General features: G+C 36.2%; 2 protein-coding genes across 2 annotated transcripts; both read left to right on the top strand.

The window, feature by feature from the left end:
- The first annotated feature begins 4,114 nt into the window (after window positions 1–4,114).
- LOC107573895 (E3 ubiquitin-protein ligase TRIM39-like) lies at window positions 4,115–7,246 on the top strand. The gene is made up of 4 exons (XM_016260344.1): window positions 4,115–4,144; window positions 4,277–4,299; window positions 4,369–4,487; window positions 6,729–7,246. Exons 1-4 carry the CDS (start codon window positions 4,115–4,117, stop codon window positions 7,244–7,246), a joined length of 690 nt encoding a protein of 229 aa, XP_016115830.1.
- Window positions 7,247–9,362: 2,116 nt separating this feature from the next.
- LOC107573898 (E3 ubiquitin-protein ligase TRIM17-like) lies at window positions 9,363–14,327 on the top strand. Its single transcript, XM_016260351.1, has 5 exons — window positions 9,363–9,832; window positions 12,924–13,019; window positions 13,102–13,332; window positions 13,442–13,464; window positions 13,540–14,327. Exons 1-5 carry the CDS (start codon window positions 9,431–9,433, stop codon window positions 14,303–14,305), a joined length of 1,518 nt encoding a protein of 505 aa, XP_016115837.1. The 5' UTR covers window positions 9,363–9,430; the 3' UTR covers window positions 14,306–14,327.
- The last annotated feature ends 3,769 nt before the right edge of the window (window positions 14,328–18,096 follow it).

The following is an 18,096-nucleotide window of genomic DNA, read 5'->3' as shown; positions in this document are numbered from 1 at the left end:
ACTACACTGGGTTTGCCGTTTGGCGCGGGGTCCCCCTCGACCGACGCCACATTTGGGAGGGGGTCCTTTTGACATTCAGGGGTGACATATGGTGATCTGTGACAATCAAGTTCAGATGTAGATATTTTGCACAAAAATATTTAATCAATGCTAATTATTAATTTGTGGTTCTGTCAAGTCATTTTTTTGATTTCAAATAAAGTAACCGTTATCGATGTGTGTTTTGTTTTTTTTTCCCCCCCAAATACACTTGCAAAACCTACAGCAATTTCCACGGAAAGTTCATTCAGTCCATGCAACTAACTTATTCCCCGCCCCGGTCCGCACCTCAGAACCAACCTACAACCTACCCATGCTCCACAACAGCCGTCTTAAGTCACCGATCATCCGCAGCCAGATTATGATGAGAATGAACTATGGGCGCAAACTAGTCGTAGGCCCCCCTCAGTCGAAATCATGGGTGAGTGTTCCCTCTCCACTGGGTTTGCCGTTTGGAGCGGGGTCCCCCTCGACCGACGCCACATTTGGGAGGGGGTCCTTTTGACATTCAGGGGTGACATATGGTGATCTGTGACAATCAAGTTCAGATGTAGATATTTCGCACAAAAATATTTAATCAATGCTAATTATTAATTTGTGGTTCTGTCAAGTCATTTTTTTGATTTCAAATAAAGTAACCGTTATCGATGTGTGTTTTGTTTTTTTTCCCCCCCCAAATACACTTGCAAATCTTTTTACTTAAACATTTTAATTTCCTGTACCTCGGATGTCTTAGTTGTTCATGTAGCTTTTTAAAATGGTTTAGTTTCCAAAACATTATTTGAAAAATTACAGCAAAAATATTCGTGAAAATAATCCGCTATGAATATTTACCTCCTTTAGCAAAGGCACAAATGTGTGAACTAGATGTGTTTTCTAATTTAAATATATTGGTGTATTTATTTACAGAGTTGTGTGAATTATTCACATTATGAAGATGCAAACTACATTAATGATAGTGATTCAAACCGCAGTCTTGTGTGCATCAATCTGTAAACACTTACCGAGTTTACATTTTTGACACTATGAAGGAAATGCATGTTTATGCTAAACAACATCGTGTGTGTGTGTATATATATATATATGCCATCTGAAAGCTTTTCAGTGATCATTTATACAATTTTGAAACAAAACCATTCAGGAAACGGCAAAACGTAGGTAACACAATATCAAACCACTGTTTTGGCCATTGTATATTGTAATTAACTTTCCCTGTCTTAACCAGACTTTGGGTGAGGAAGGGGAACAAGTTCAGTCTTGTGTTGTGTTGATGTTTCATCTGCAGTCTCTTGTAAGGGGAATAGTGTCAGGGTTCTGTCACTTCGGTTGGGCTTATTCATAGTTTGGTGACAGAACCCCAGACACTCATGTATCGTCTCGACTTTGTGTGAGTGTGTGAATTTTGATGGATGATTGTTACCGAGGTGTTGTTTCAACATTGTAAGCTAATGCTGAAAATGCAACTGAATTATAACATAATCAGAGTCAGTTTGGTGACAGAAGTGTGTGTGAATATTTATATGTGTATATACAGCATGTGTGCTTTATGTGTCCTTTTCGTGTAAGTTACTGTGTATGTTACTTTACTGTGTTATTTACTTGTATTGCATGCATTTAACATTCATCAACCAATCAGAATCAAGCATTCAATAGCCCCCGTGTCTGTGGTTGATCGTTTTTTTTAATGTAACTGAGGCATAGTTTGGTGACAGAACCCCAGACACTCATGTATCGTCTCGACTGTGAGTGTGTGAATTTTGATGGATGATTGTTACCGAGGTGTTGTTTCAACATTGTAAGCTAATGCTGAAAATGCAACTGAATTATAACATAATCAGAGTCAGTTTGGTGACAGAAGTGTGTGTGAATATTTATGTGTATATACAGCATGTGTGCTTTATGTGTCCGTTACTGTGTATGTTACTTTACTGTGTTATTTACTTGTATTGCATGCATTTAACATTCATCAACCAATCAGAATCAAGCATTCAATAGCCCCCGTGTCTGTGGTTGATCGTTTTTTTAATGTAACTGAGAGAAACAACTAATTCATCTTCTAAAACCTACTGTTTATTGACACTTAAAAAATGTGAAATACTACCTAAAATAAAAGCATTCCTTCTACAACAGATCTTTATTAATATTATAAGCTGTTTTAAGGCTTTCTAGTGAACATGAAATGGCTAGAATTAAAGTACAAAAAACATCTGATCGTTAATGTGGCCATCAGAGATTGTAACTAACTAATTCTTCAGCAGATAAAAACACCTTGAATGAGCTGAACTCTGAACAGTTCAAAGGTAGACTATTATAAATGCTGATATTAAAAAATGAACTTTAGACGGACATCTGATGATCTAGTTCAGTCGACATTGAACACTGAATACTTTGGTGATTATTACGATTTCTGATGATGATTAATATTATACTACATGTTTTTAGGAATATCAGCTGTGGATATGAAGCTTTTTGATTGGAAACAGACTGCTGAGAGTTCAAACCAGATTATTACTTCACTAAAAGAGAAACTTTGTTACGACACGTAACTTCGAAAATGACATCTAGATCTTTTTCTGAGGAGGATTTGATTTGTCCAGTGTGCCGTGAGATTTTTATAGATCCTGTACTTCTGTCCTGTACTCATAGCTTCTGTAGATATTGCCTTCAGAGATCTTGGGGAAAACAAGAACATAAAGCATGTCCACTCTGCAGGAGAAGAGTTTCAAAGGAAGCTCCATTAAATCTGAATTTGAGGAACCTGTGTGAGGCCTACCAAGAGGAGAGAAGACGGAAATCTTCAATAGGAGACGAAGCCGTCTGCAGCCTTCACAAAGAGAAGCTCAGGCTCTTCTGTCTGGATGATCAGCAGGCCGTGTGTTTGGTGTGTCGAGACTCCAGAAAACACACAAACCACAAATTCTGTCCCATAGATGAAGCTCTGACAGATAATAAGGTAAGAGAAATTGTCATGAAATCATCTCAATAATTATCGACAAGTATTTGACAAATATGCTCGCTCCAATATTTTATTGAGTCCCCTTTAGCTTTGATAACATTGTGCATTGGCTGTGGTGTTGTTTTGACAAAGTTATGCAACATCACAGCGTTTATTTGCACCAAAACTTGCATTAATTATTGGCCGAGATCCTGTATTGACAATGGGACAGTCGAATCACTCTGTAAAGTCGACTCCTTTCACAACACTTTGAGCCTAATAAATCTTAGCCTCCTGGAATATGGCCATAGGAAATGTCTTCTGACACGGTTGTATAAGAAATTAAAATCTACCTGTATATAAAATAACTTTATATATATATATACACACACACATGTACAGTACATATATACAGTATATGTGTGTTTCTAAATAATTGGTATATTTATTCTCACACACTAACCTTTTGTAATGAAAAATCACTGAATAAATGTATAATGTAAACTTTTTCCTCCACTATCCATAATAATAATGTATGTGAAATACAAGAGGCAAAATCTGAAATATGAAAATAAACAAAGCCGGAAAGTGAGAGACTATTTTTCTGTTGATTTCTTCCAGGAGAAACTCCAGGATTTACTGAACCACTTACAGGAGAAACTGATCAAATTTGAGGATTTTAAAGAGAATTTGAATAAATCTGCTAAACATATTAAGGTTTGATATACTGAAGTTTATATATTTATTGTGTTTGGGTCAAATATGGACTAACCCAACCGTTGGGTTACACTTTTACATTCAATTTTTAACCCAAAAGTTGTGTTAGTCCATATTTGACCCAAAGTTGGGTTGAAACAACCCAGCATTTTTTAGAGTGTGTATATATATATATTCCCTTTGATATGGACCTAGTTTAATCATATCGTTCTGTGAGCTCAGGCTCAGGCTCAATGCACAGAGAAGCAGATTAAAGCAGAGTTTCAGAAACTTCACCAGCTTCTGCATGACGAGGAAGCGATCAGAATAACAGCGCTAAGAGAGGAAGAGAAGCAGAAGAGTCAGAAGATGATCGACAAGATTGAGGAGACCAGCAAACAGATTGTATATCTCACACGCACAATCAGAGACACAGAGGAGCAGATGAAAGCTGGAGATGATTCATTCCTGCGGGTGCCAATGAGTTTTCATTATTTTTATACATTTGGAGACAACTGCAAACATATCAAATTCATTTTCAGAGATTAAAACTGAATTCAGTGTTGCTTAATAATTTGTATTTCTTTCTTTTTCTTTTCTTTACAGGACTTAAAGAACACACTGAAAAGGTTTGTAGGCTATATTTTAGTTCTGAGTTCTGTGATCTGAAATAAACTGACTCCTGAATGTTTTTCCAGAGGTCAGCACGGTCTGTCAGATCCAGAGAACGTTTCAGAAATGCTCATCGATGTTCCAAAACACCTGAGCAACCTAAAGTTCACCGTGTTACAGAAGATGCAGGAATATATTAAATACAGTAAGTATATCATTAAAGCTTTTCTTTTTACACTTGTCGAAAGTTTGGATCAAATTTAGACTGCATCTCCTTCCAGAGTTTTCAAGCTACAACCACCAAACTTGAGTCACATCTTGAGACTGGTCTGACTCGGGTTGCTCTATTTTTTCTAACTGATCAGACTTACGATTTTTGTAAAACGGATTATCAAAATCCCAATAGACTTTCATTGAGGGGGTCAAAACGTTTGTACAGTAAGATTAGAGTGTTTAAGCTGTCTGTCACTAGCAACGTTTAATGACTAGCAACATGCAATCATGCTAGCAACATGCTAATCATGCGCTTTTCTAATAACATAATCATGCTAGAAACATGTTAACAACAAATGCTAGCAACGTGCTAACAACATGCTAATCATGCTAGAAACATGATTAGCAACATACTAATCATGCGCTATTCTAACAGCAAGATAATCCTGCTAGAAACACGTTAAGAACAAATGCTACCAACGTGCTAACAACATGCTAATCATGCTATAAACATGATTAGCAACATACTAATCATGCGCTATTCTAATAACATAATCATGCTAGAAACATGTTAACAACAAATGCTAGCAACGTGCTAACAACATGCTAGTCATGCGCTATACTAACAACATGATAATCATGCTAGAAACATGTTAACAAAATTTTTTAGCAGCATGCTAACAAAATGCTAATCATGCTAGAAACATGATTAGCAACAGACTAATCATGCGCTATTCTAACAACATAATAATCATGCTTGAAATATGTTAACAACAAATGCTAGCAACATGCTAACAACATGCTAATCATGCTAGAAACATGATTAGCAACATACTAATCATGCGTTATTCTAACAACATAATAATCATGCTTGAAACATGTTAACAAGAAATGCTAGCAATGTGCTAACAACATGCTAATCATGCTAGAAACATGATTAGCAACATACTAATCATGCTCTATTCTAACAACATAATAATCATGCTTGAAACATGTTAACAACAAATGCTAGCAATGTGCTAACAACATGCTAATCATGCTAGAAACATGATTAGCAACATACTAATCATGCTCTATTCTAACAACATAATAATCATGCTTGAAACATGTTAACAACAAATGCTAGCAATGTGCTAACAACATGCTAATCATGCTAGAAACATGATTAGCAACATACTAATCATGCTCTATTCTAACAACATAATAATCATGCTTGAAACATGTTAACAACAAATGCTAGCAATGTGCTAACAACATGCTAATCATGCTAGAAACATGATTAGCAACATACTAATCATGCGCTATTCTAATAACATAATCATGCTAGAAACATGTTAACAACAAATGCTAGCAACGTGCTAACAACATGCTATTCTAACAACATGATAATCATGCTAGAAACATGTTAACAAAATTTTTTAGCAGCATGCTAACAAAATGCTAATCATGCTAGAAACATGATTAGCAAACATACTAATCATGCGCTATTCTAACAACATGCTAATCATGCTAGAAACATGTTAACAACAAATGTTACCAATGTGCTAACAACATGTTAATAATGCTAAATCATGCTAGCAATACGTTAACAACAAATCCTAGCAACATGCTAACAAAATGCTAGAAACATGATTAGCAACATACTAATCATGCGCTATTCTAACAACATGATAATCATGCTAGAAACATGTTAACAACAAATACTAGCAACGTGCTAACAACATGCTAATCATGCTATAAACATGTTAACAACAAATGTTACCAATGTGCTAACAACATGCTAATAATGCTAAATCATGCTAGCAATACGTTAACAACAAATCCTAGCAACATGCTAACAAAATGCTAGAAACATGATTAGCAACATACTAATCATGCGCTATTCTAACAGCAAGATAATCCTGCTAGAAACACGTTAAGAACAAATACTAGCAACGTGCTAACAACATGCTAATCATGCTAGAAACAGGTTAACAACAAATACTAGCAATGTGCTAACAACATGCTAATCATGCTAGCAACACGCTATTAACATCTGTCTAAACTTTCAAACTTTCAGGCTAGGCTTTCTCAAGCCAACTTCAAAGTTTATTCACAAAATGTACTCATCTAGTTTGATTTTGTAATATTATTTCACTGTTTTTACTGCATAAATGCAGCCTTGCTGAGCAGACTAGACTTCATTAAAACCTTTAGAAATCATAATGTTTGTGCACGTGTCCTCTCTCTTCAGCTCCAGTGACCTTGGACCCCAACACTGCTCACTGTACTCTCCTCGTGTCTGATGATCTGACCAGCGTGCGGTTCAGGGATGAGGAAAAGCTGCTTCCTGATAATCTCGAGAGATTTGACAGTCGGGAGTGTGTTCTGGGTTCAGAGGGCTTCGACTCAGGACTTCACTGCTGGGACATTGAGGTTGGAGACCTCACAAACTGGACCTTTGGTGTGATGACAGAATCTGCTCAGAGGAAGGATGACATTCTGACAAAGAAAGGACTCTGGGTTCTTGGGTACGCTTCTGGTGAATATTATGCATTCGTTACACCAGAGCAGTCGCCTCCCCTGTCGGTGAAGAATAAACTCCAGAAAATCAGAGTTCAGCTGAACTATGAAAAAGGAAAACTGTCATTCATCAATCCTCTCAATAACGCATACATTCACACTTTTACACAGAAGTTCACTGAGAAAGTCTACCCATGGTTTGGTGTCCGCTGTGACATTTGTCCTCTGGTGATCTTACCAGTGATCTGAAGAAATCATTTAGAGACGAAATGACTGAATTATTGAGTAGAACAAAGATCAATCCGATTTTAACATTAAAATAGAAAGTTTGTTTTGTTAGCATTTGTAAATTAATTCACTCTGACCTGTTTTAATGTCTCTGCTGATGTGTATATTTTGTGTCTTAATCTAAACAATTTTAAAAGGCATATAACAGAATTATTAAGTTATTTTATTAATATTATATAGTATAATAATATATTATAGTATAACATTCATTTTCTGTGAAGCTGCTTTGCAATGTGTATCATGAAAGCACTGTACAAATAAACATGAATTGAATTGTTACCATACTTTGATGAACAATATCTTTACTATATATTTTCCAAAACAAAAAGTCAAAAATGACCAAATAACACCTGAGGGTTAATGGTGTAACTTTCAGTTGCTGTTAGTATCCTAACGAATAGAATCCTCTTAAATGTATAGATGGTACACGTCAAGCTTTCCTTGCGATTTTATAGCCACGTGTACAGATGACTGGTCTATAATAGAGATATAGTATATTATTATCTATAAAGTAAAGCAATTAGTCAAAGTTAGTCCTGGTGCACATCCCTTTTCCTGAATTCAGAAGTTGATTTCTGTACACCGCAGAGACCAAAATGCACACATGGTGATGGCTGTCAGAGGATCCACAGATGTTTTACAGGAACTGGCCCTTCGTTTCATCGGTTTTGTTTTCAGAACTACAGAGAACTGGTTTACAGCTATGTTTACATGTCTCTATGTGTGAGTCCCATAAATGTGGACAGCAATGAGGTCTGCTTGATATGCACATGTATTTATTAACTCATTCACAGTATTAGTGATCAGTGAGCTGATAATGAACAATAAACAATTGCATTGAACATGGTTCTGATATGACAATAATAGGCGTGACTTACACCATTTATTTTTATTTTCATGATTGTTTCAGTATAATTTACAGTGCAATAAATCAAATCAGTTGAAAGGAACACAGAAATATTTAGGCACTATTTGTAACAGGCGAATGAGGACTGACAAATGTAAAGTTGAAATTTGATTCATAGCAGCTGATGTGTGTAAATATTTCTCTTCCTCCCACACCTGCGTCATCTCCAGTACCTGCCACTTCAAGAATGAGGGGAATCAAGAAACAAGCATCAAACAGCCATGAATAATTGCTCTGAATGATGAGTGCACTACTATCAGGTGGATTCTGATTGGCTGTCAATGTTTTCATTGTTCGTCAACTGAAAACAATTGTTTTTAAAGAAATTCTAGCGATGTTGTTCTGTTCTGTATCATTATCATCCTAGTTGTTGTGTGACTCTGCTATGCTTATAATTAGAACGGTTATTATCACTTCATCGTTATTGTTTTCATTATAGCTATCATCCTTGATGTGAACGGGCAGGTTTGAATGTTATTGATATTTACTGCAGATTTATTGCAAATTATCATTGGATAACATACATGCAGGTCTGTTCCTCATGCAACATGCCATACATTCTTTAAACATTATTTGGTTAACCAACGAACCTTTTTTTTCTTCTGTGAAGAACATTTTAAAACCATTTGTCCACTATAAAGACCCTTTTGTGCAATGGAAAGTTTCTATGCACGTTGAACCATCAATACCACTAAAGACCCTTTATTTCAAAAGTGTATGACTTCTGAAGACTTCAAGACACGAGTCATACAGACTACTTTTATGTTGCTTTTTATCATTTTTGGAGCATCCTTAATCATTGTTCTTGTGCAAAAAGATCTCTTGGGATTGGGCTTATTGAGTTATTGTGAATTAACATCTAAAGAATAATAATAAACAGGGCAATATTATGTCCTATAAAGATTTAGACTACTATTTGATTTAGTATTATTTATTTAAATGAAAAAGTCTGGTGATCTCTAAAGTGTTGAAATAGTGAATCTTGTGTTGAAATAAAAAGGTTAACATACATCTTGAGACTGAGAGGATCTGGTTTATCTGCATTGTACAGATGATGCAGAACAGAATGTAACACATTTCTCAGTGTAGAGTTGCACTCCTCCCATGCACTGGCTATAAAGACACACCTCACCTGTTGTTTTAGCTCATATCTTGCCTCAAACTCTGTGCATTTCTGCTGTGGATGTGAAGCTTAAAACCTGAAAGTGTAACTTTAAAGATAGATTTGGACGTGTAAAATGGCATCTGAAGGTTTTACTGAGGTGGACTTCACTTGTCCTGTGTGCTTTGACTTCTTCATAAATCCTGTTGTTTTGAACTGCAGTCATAGCATCTGTTCAGACTGCATCCAGGCGTTTTGGAAAAGTAAAGGAATTAGGGAATGTCCCATGTGCAGAGAGATATCGACTGTGAATGATCCTACGTTAAATCTGGCTTTGAGGAACCTGTGTGAGACCTTCCAACAGGAGCGACGTCAAAGATCTTCATCAGGAGCTGAAGCCGTCTGCAGCGCTCACAAAGAGAAGCTGAAGCTCTTCTGTCTGGAGGATCAGCAGACCGTGTGTTTGGTGTGTCGAGACTCCAAACTACACACAGACCACACTTTCTGTCCCTTAGATGAAGCCGTGAACAATAATAAGGTCAGTGAACATCAATAGTTTTCACAGTGACATATATATAAAAATTATTTCAAATGTGCATGTTTTTGAGGTTTATGTATACACACAAAAGAATGAATAAACGGATGTGTTTTAGTCTGTTGAACGAGCTGAAACCAAGCTGTTGATTTGGAAGCACACCAATACATTTGCTAATGTCTTCATGTCTTTTAGAATTTCATTGTTTTCAAGCTAAATATCTATGGAAGCCCATTTTAGCCATTGTATGAAAAATAAAACAAGGTAATTGTGACTTTTTTTTCTCACAATTCTCAATATGAATTGAGTGAAACTCGCAGTTCTGAGAAAAAAGTATCAATTCTGAGAAAAAAGTCAGAATTGGGAGATGTGAACTCGCAGATGTGAGAAAAAAAGTCAGAATTGTAAGAAAACAAAGCAAGAACTGTGAGATAAAAAGCCACAATTACCTTTTATTTTATTTTTTATTCAATGGCAGAAACAGGCGTGCATATAAATAAGATCTATGAATTGGAACAAAACATATTTTACTGAATTGTGGTTATGTAATAACTTACAGGGAGTGGTTGGAGTTACAGTATGGTCAATTAGGCAATGAACAGGTGTCACAGGTTTCAGTTCATTTTCACCCCTCCATTGTTCAAACACATTCCCTCCATTGTGATATCAAATAAAAGAGAAACGATCAAATAAATCAATAAAACAGAAGAGCGAGACACTATTTTAACTAATACGTTTTATTAGTTAACATAAGTTAACCACTTCAGTTAACAATGAACTAAGAATGAACAATACTTCTACAGCATTTTTTAAATCTTAGTTAATGTTATTTTCAACATTTACTAATGCATTTATTACACCCCGCGTCTAGGGAACGAAAGGGGCATAATGATGATAGTGTTGGTGTCTCATCTGGTGTGCGTCTCCAAGCAACATACAGCGGTGTTTCGTTAGTGAACGAATCTGCGGCTTTGAACGATTTGGAGAGTCAGTGATTAATAACCTATTCATAACTACAGCATTTTGCTTCTTTACTAAATGAATGAATGACATGACGCCTGGCTCATTAAGACAGCGACTTGTCGCCACCTACTGGCGGTTTTATTTTTAAATCTACAGGTATCACTTCGATTTGCCATCATTTATTGCTTTATTTATTACATCACGCCCCGCGTCTAGGGAATGAAAGGGGCATAATGATGATAGTGTTGGTGCTGGATTCCCAACAAGCTAAAAGAAATAATCACTCCGGTCGGGGACCAAACAATCACACCATTCACGGGAACCAGAAACGATTGGATTTATTAAAAGTTATACGTGAAACATGAAGAGCATCTCTTCGGGGTGGCCACAGGCCAACATAACAAACAAAAAGGAGACTAGAACAAAAAAAAAGAGAAATTAAATAACCTAGACAATTTATAAAACAAAAATACAGCCAGCTTACACTCTTAAAAATAAAGGTGCTTCACGATGCCATAGAAGAACCTTTTTGTCTAAATGGATCCATAAAGAACCTTCAACATCTGAAGAACCTTTCTGTTTCACAAAAGCTTCTTTGTGGTGAAAGAAGGTTCTTCAGATTATAAAAAGATAAGAAAGAGATGGTTCTTTAAAGAACCTTTGACTGAATGGTTCTTTGTGGAACCAAAAATGGTTCTTCTATGGCATCGCTTGAAGAACCTATTGAAGCACCTTTATTTTTAAGAGTGTACCTAACTTCCTAACCAAAAACAAAGCCCAAACGAATTCACAAAAGAAAATGGGCAGGACACCCCTACGCTCTGTTTCACATGGTGAGCAGTTTTAGTCACAACAGCAGGTGTTAAACAATAGTTTGGCCGGAGGAGGAATCCAGGTGCTCCGAACCCATTCGTGTTCGCACCAACAATGAGCTCCCTGACAGCTGGCAAGCGGCTTCCTTAAAAGACTCCGCCTTAATAGAACGACCAATTATGCGCCGACACCACAGCATCATGCAACCTATGAGAGAGCAGACCAAAGAGGAGAGCGAGAGAGAAAGAGAGAAACAGAGCAATACAATACAACAAAAATAATCATCAAAGAAACGGTCGTAACAGCATTGTTAACGGGTTAGTTCACCCAAAAATTTTAATTAGCCCATAAATTACCCACCCTCAAGTCATCCTAGGTGTATATGGCTTTCTTCTTTCAGACGAATCCAGTCGGAGTTATATTAAAAATTGTCTTTGATCTTTCAAGCTGTTTAATGGCACTCAGCGGGTGTTGCATGCATCAGTCCAAAAGAAGTTAAATAAAAAGCACCCATCCATAAAAAAAGTGTCTCACACGGCTCCGGGGGGTGAACAAAGGCCTCCTGTAGCGAATCAATGCATTTTTGTAAGAAAAATGTCCATATTCAAAACATAATAATCACTTGAATCTAGCTTGCGCCAGGAGTTGTACACTGAAGCAGCTCCGGGAGCATGACGTATGAGTTCAGCGCTGCGCATGCGCCGGTGAGTCTCGTGAAAACCAACGTTTGTTAACAGGAGCAAAAGAAGCAAAGTTTCCTTACTTTAGCAAAGGAAAACAAGTCTCCTCTTGGCTTATATCAAAATCCTCCGACATTCTTCTTTACAAATCCACGTTTAGTACTTCTAATCAGTGTCCGTTGTTTTGTTTCTATCTCTCCGTGTCCATCACTTCTGAGCCGCGCATGCGCAAAGCTGACCTCGTTCTTGTGGAAGGGTGCTTTTTATTTCACGTCATTTGAACCGGAGCACTGCAACACCCGCTGAGTGCAACGATAGAGCTCGAAAGATCAAAGACAATTTTTAATATAACTCCAACTGGATTCGTCTGAAAGAAGAAAGTCATATACGCCTAGGATGACTTGAGGGTGAGTAATTTATGGGCTAATTAAAATTTTTGGGTGAACTAACCCTTTAAAATTAAAAGTTGTGTTAGTTAACATTATAATGCATTGTGCATTATAAAGTTTCATTAACTTACATTAAGAAAGATGAATAAATACTGTAATAAATGTATTGTTCATTGTTCATTCATGTTACATTAACTAACATTAACTAATGGAAGCTTATTGTCAAGTGTGACTGTTGTTGTCTTTCAGGAGAAACTCAGAGCTGTACTGGAACACTTACGGGAGAAGATGGGAATATTTGATAATTTTAAACAGACGTTGGATCAGACTGCTGATATTAATAAGGTTGGAAATAAACAGTGTGATTTAAGTACTTCTGGATGTTATAGATCTAGTTTGGCTTTTATATCTTGCTGTTAATTTTCAGGCTCAAACTGAAGAAACAGAGGAGAAGATCAAGAAGGAGTTTGAGGAACTTCGTGAGATTCTGCGCAATGAAGAAGTGGCCAGAATAACAGTGCTGCGAGAGGAAGAGAAGCAGAAGAGTCAGATGATAAAGGAGAAGACTGGGAAGACCAGCAAACAGATCGTATCTCTCAAATGTGCAGTCAGAGACGTAGAGAAGCAGATGAAAGCTGAAGATGATTCATTCCTGCAGGTGCCAATGAACCCTCATCTACAAAGTGTTCATTATTAAGACAAATGCAAACATATGAATGGTATTTTCAGAAATTAAAAAATGCATTTCTTTCTTTTTGTCTTTACAGAACTTTAAGAGCACACTGCAGAGGTTTGTTGTGTTTCCTGTTTCTCTTGTGAATTCTCTGGCTCTTCTCTGATTCCTGAAGGTTTTTGTTTTTTCCAGAGCCCAGTTTAGCCTGCCAGATCCGGGGAATGTTTCCGATTTGCTGATCAGTACCCAAGAATACCTGAGTGACCTGAGGCTCACTGTGCTACAGAAGATTGACCCCAGTGTAAGAGGGGGCCACAATATCAGACGGGGCCACAGTTCCAGAGAGGGGCCCAGTGTCAGGGGGGACCCCACTTCCAGAGGAGGCTCCAATTTCAGAGGGAGCCCCAGTAATAGAGGGGACCCCAGCTTCAGGGGGGGGCAAAATTTTAAGGAGGACCACAGTAACAGAGGGGACCCCAGTTTTAAGGAGGGCCCCAATAACAGAGGGGACCTCAGTTTCAGGGGGGACCCTAGTTTTAAGGAGGACCCCAATTCCAGAGGGGGACGCAATTTCAAAGGGGGCCACAGTACCAGAGGGGACCCCAGTTTCAGGGGGGGCTACAATTTTAAGGAGGACCACAGTAACAGAGGGGACCCCAGTTTTAAGGAGGACCCCAATTCCAGAGGGGGACACAATTCCAAAGGGGGCCACAGTACCAGAGGGGACCCCAGTTTCAGGGGGGGCTACAATTTTAAGGAGGACCACAGTAACAGAGGGGAACACAGTTTCAGAGGAGGTCACAATTTTAGGGGAAACTCCGGTTTCCGAGGGGACCACAGGGGCCACAGTACTGGGGGAGCACATAGATTCAGAGGGGCCCGGAATTACAGAGGGGCCCTTAATAACGAGGGGGCCAAAGTTCCAGAGGGTGCGGATGAGTTCCAGGGGAGCCCCTGAGGGGGACAAGTTAAAGTGATATTTCATTAAAAAAAAAATGAAAATTCTGTCATCATTTAGTAACCCTCATTTCGTTCCAAACCTGTATAAATTTCTTTCTTATGTTGCACACAAAATAGGATATTTTGAAGAATTTTGAAGGACCAAACAGTTGTTGGTCCCCATTGACTTCCATAGTAGGGAAATAAATACTATGGAAGTCAATGGGGACCATCAGCTGTTTGGCTACCAGCAATCTTCAAAATATCTTCTGTTACGTTCAACATAAGAAAGAAACTCATACAGGTTTGAAACAACATGAGGGTGAGTAAATGATGACAGAATTAAAATTTTTGGGTGAACTATCCCTTTAAGCTTAGCCAGCTATACCCTCCACCTGCAATAAAACTATTCAAATAAGTACAAATATGTTACATTCTGAAAATTGCAAATGCAAGAAATTGAATTTATTGAAAGTCGCAGAGTAAACTGCACTGAAGAAAATAGCCTTTCAAACCATTTTTATTCGGAAACTGCTAGTAAATTTGACAAATAATTGCAACGTAAGGACAAGTAACAGTGAATTAAACATGAAATTTTGAAGTAGAAAGACTGTAATAGTTTTTCTTTTTAAAGACGTTCTCTAGTAGTGGTTATTTTATTTACAACTTTGAAAAATCAATTTTATAGTGGTGCACAGATATTAAGCATAGGTTAGACAGTTTATTATTTCTTCATGAGTTTTTTTAATCGGTGATGATAGTTTGTTTAAGGCTTAATGGCAGTGAATGGAATTAACATTCACACAGAATAGAAGTATAGAAAGATACTTCTATTATTAACTTAATTTGAACCAATCTGCTTAATTTTTTACTGTATTAACTAAGATATCATCCGATTTTCATTACTTTTATTTTATTTTATTTGACTTTGATCAGAGGTATCAAGGTTTTTAATACTAGCCTTTTTAACGGTGTAGACAGCCGTATAAAATCGGCTTTATTTTTTTTTCCATTTGAATGGATTCTGTTCAATGGTTGAATTACATTTTAGCAATAAAAAAACATGTCTAATTAATTGAAATGAAAGGTAGGAAAGAATCGGAAGGTATTCGTCTTATTAGAAGCAGTGTACCGTGGAAATGACTTTGAAACTGATATTTTAAGGTAAAAAACGTACATGTAGTTACTTTAACAACAATTTATTAGAAGTTTAACAAAAATGGCTCAATTCCATGGTTTTTTAAATATATTTTTTTCTTTACTTAAGTTTACTTAAACTTTAATTAAAAAAAGCATGTCTTATCAAATGAATTCATAAAACGTTTGTTTTATAATTAAGAATGTAATGACATTTTTGCAGTAATAGGGGCATATGAAATGCTTTATTTTTTTCAGAAATTATGTGTTGTCTTTTAATGTGCCTGAATTTATGATTTAATACAAATGTATTATCAAAAACAGCAGTAATCAAATTAAGGCATAAAAAATGACCTTTTAATCTTTTAAAATGTAATCAAAATAAAATTGAAAAATTACTTTTATTTTTGGCAACCAAAGTTCTGCACAAAAGAGGTTTACTGTTTAAATAAAAACATGGATGAAAACTTGTGATATTTCTGACCCTGGAGCACAAAAGCAGTCATAATAGCGCATGTATGTTTGTAGCAATAGCCAAAAATATGTTGTATAGGTCAAAATTATTGATTTTTCTTTTATGCCAAAACTCATTAGGATATTAAGTAAAGATCATGTTCCGTGAAGATATTTTGTAAATTTCCTACCGTAAATATATCAGAACTTAATGTTTGATTAGTAATATGCATTGCTAAGAACTTCATTTGGACAACTTTAAAGATGATTTTCTCAATATTTAGATTTTTTTGCACCCTCAGATTCCAGATCTTCAAATATCAAGTATCTCGGCCAAATATTGTCCGATCCTAACAAACCATACGTCAATGGAAAGCTTATTTTTGCATAAATTCAGAAAATTGACCCTTATGACTGGTTTTGTGGTCCAAGGTCACATTTATTAAAATCATTTATATTTATATCATTTTAAACACATTTTTTTTTCATTTTTAAAAAATGCAAGACAATGCACTGGAATGGAAAATAATTTTTAACATGAATAAGTTTATAACACTTTGTTTTTAGTACTTGATGAGCGAGATGCTAAAAAGCAGCAAGATGCTGAAAAAGCACAACGGTCAAAGACATCCATCTGTAGCAGGTTTATATCAAATAAGCTTGGATTTATTCTACTACTTGAAATACTCTCTAAAAAGATCAGAAGCTTTGGACAACACGTCATTTATACTCATGTTGAAATGTTTGCTATTAACATGACATTATTACTAAAAAGTTACATTTTTTTCATGTCAAACCTGTTATTACTTCAATTTAAACAGTAGGTTGTGTTTTTAGGTTTAGCCTTTAGGCTATTCTTCTTCTTAGTTATTATGTTCTCATGATAATCTGTGACAGTAATCAAGCTCAAACGTGCTTTTGGGTGTTTCATACAATGTATAACATTGTTCTTTGATATGGAAACATACTATAGCTATATTAATTTAGGATGTGGTTCTGTCATAAATTGCTCTTTTAATCGAACTGTTATTCTTCAATAAATGTTAGTATGATCATTTGTGACAATAATCAAGTTAAAATGTAATTTGGGTGTTTTGTACCATTTATAACATTGTCCTGTAATGAAAACAATGGTCAACTATATTAAAACTATATAACTGTTATTCAATTCTGTAATAAATTGTTATAAATTAGGTTCTTACCTAATAAAGAGTGCACAATAAAGAAACAATGATCAGCTACATTTTTGTTTATTAGTTTTTTTATTGCACCTCATTTAACATTTGAATCTATCTCTGGCAACTATCTAGTGTTGTAAAGTGTTCATGTTGTTGAAAAAGATTTGTTAAAAAGCGCTGTCATGCCATCATGGCATGGGAATTGTAACCAAAACAGATGCTTTGTACAGATTTCAGAACAGACACACTCTGTTATATTCTCTTTATCTTTTAGCGGATGATATTTCCACGCATTGTTGTTCTGGTAATAGGGCTGTGCGATATTGAAGAAAAATGTGATATGCGATAACTCATTAAATAATGCGATACGATAATGCTTAAAGTGCCACATGCTCAGATGAAACCGTTTTACTCAGCTGTTGCTGAGTCAGTTCTGTGAACTTCTGTAACTATCTTGTGTCATATATATATGGTTATTTGTATGTTAAGAGCTCCTATAAAACCAAAAAGCAAATTCCTTGTGTTTGCGCACACTTAAGCGGTGAATAAAGCTCATTCTGATTCTGATTCTAATAAGAAAGCACCCCTACAACAACTTCTGAAAGTGAACGTTATGTTTTACTCGAGCATTACATAAAAATGTCATTTTAACGTGAGTTTAGGAACTGAATAATAAAAAGGAAAAATAAAACACTGCTTAGAATTTACTCTTTGAATTCAATATGCACTGATTCTTATTTAAGCTACAAAAGTTGTTTAGGTCAGAGCAGTGAGTGATTTTTGGCCCCAAATATTGCAAGCTGTAGCGATATGCATATTGCGATATTTCGATATATTGCACAGCCCTAAAAGATATCTGCTGACTTTCAGAGCGATCAGATCCGCTCTGAGTTCAATGGTTGTTTTCCAGTTCAATCTGTGTCTGTCTGTACGGATGATGAACGCTCATTGATTGCTCTGAAAGGGCTTGGTTTGATTCGTCTGCTGTTGTGTTGTGAGTGTCTATCAGACCGAGAGACACGGCAGAGCTGAAGCACACAGT

This window comes from Sinocyclocheilus grahami, unplaced genomic scaffold, assembly GCF_001515645.1.
Source record: "Sinocyclocheilus grahami isolate Dianchi unplaced genomic scaffold, SAMN03320097.WGS_v1.1 scaffold2063.1, whole genome shotgun sequence".
Classification (NCBI taxonomy): domain Eukaryota; kingdom Metazoa; phylum Chordata; class Actinopteri; order Cypriniformes; family Cyprinidae; genus Sinocyclocheilus; species Sinocyclocheilus grahami.
The sequence above is the reverse complement of the archived record's forward strand: the minus strand, read 5'-3'. Positions and strand labels throughout refer to the sequence as shown.

Bases quoted from the DNA above. Each gene is read 5' to 3' on its own strand.
- LOC107573895 (XM_016260344.1), top strand. From the start codon at position 4,115: ATGAAAGCTGGAGATGATTCATTCCTGCGG. The intron at 4,145-4,276 runs GTGCCAATGAGT...TTTTCTTTACAG, and splicing joins GAGATGATTCATTCCTGCGG to GACTTAAAGAACACACTGAA. The intron at 4,488-6,728 runs GTAAGTATATCA...CTCTCTCTTCAG, and splicing joins GCAGGAATATATTAAATACA to CTCCAGTGACCTTGGACCCC.
- LOC107573898 (XM_016260351.1), top strand. From the start codon at position 9,431: ATGGCATCTGAAGGTTTTACTGAGGTGGACTTCACTTGTCCTGTGTGC. The intron at 13,020-13,101 runs GTTGGAAATAAA...GTTAATTTTCAG, and splicing joins AGACTGCTGATATTAATAAG to GCTCAAACTGAAGAAACAGA. The intron at 13,333-13,441 runs GTGCCAATGAAC...TTGTCTTTACAG, and splicing joins AAGATGATTCATTCCTGCAG to AACTTTAAGAGCACACTGCA.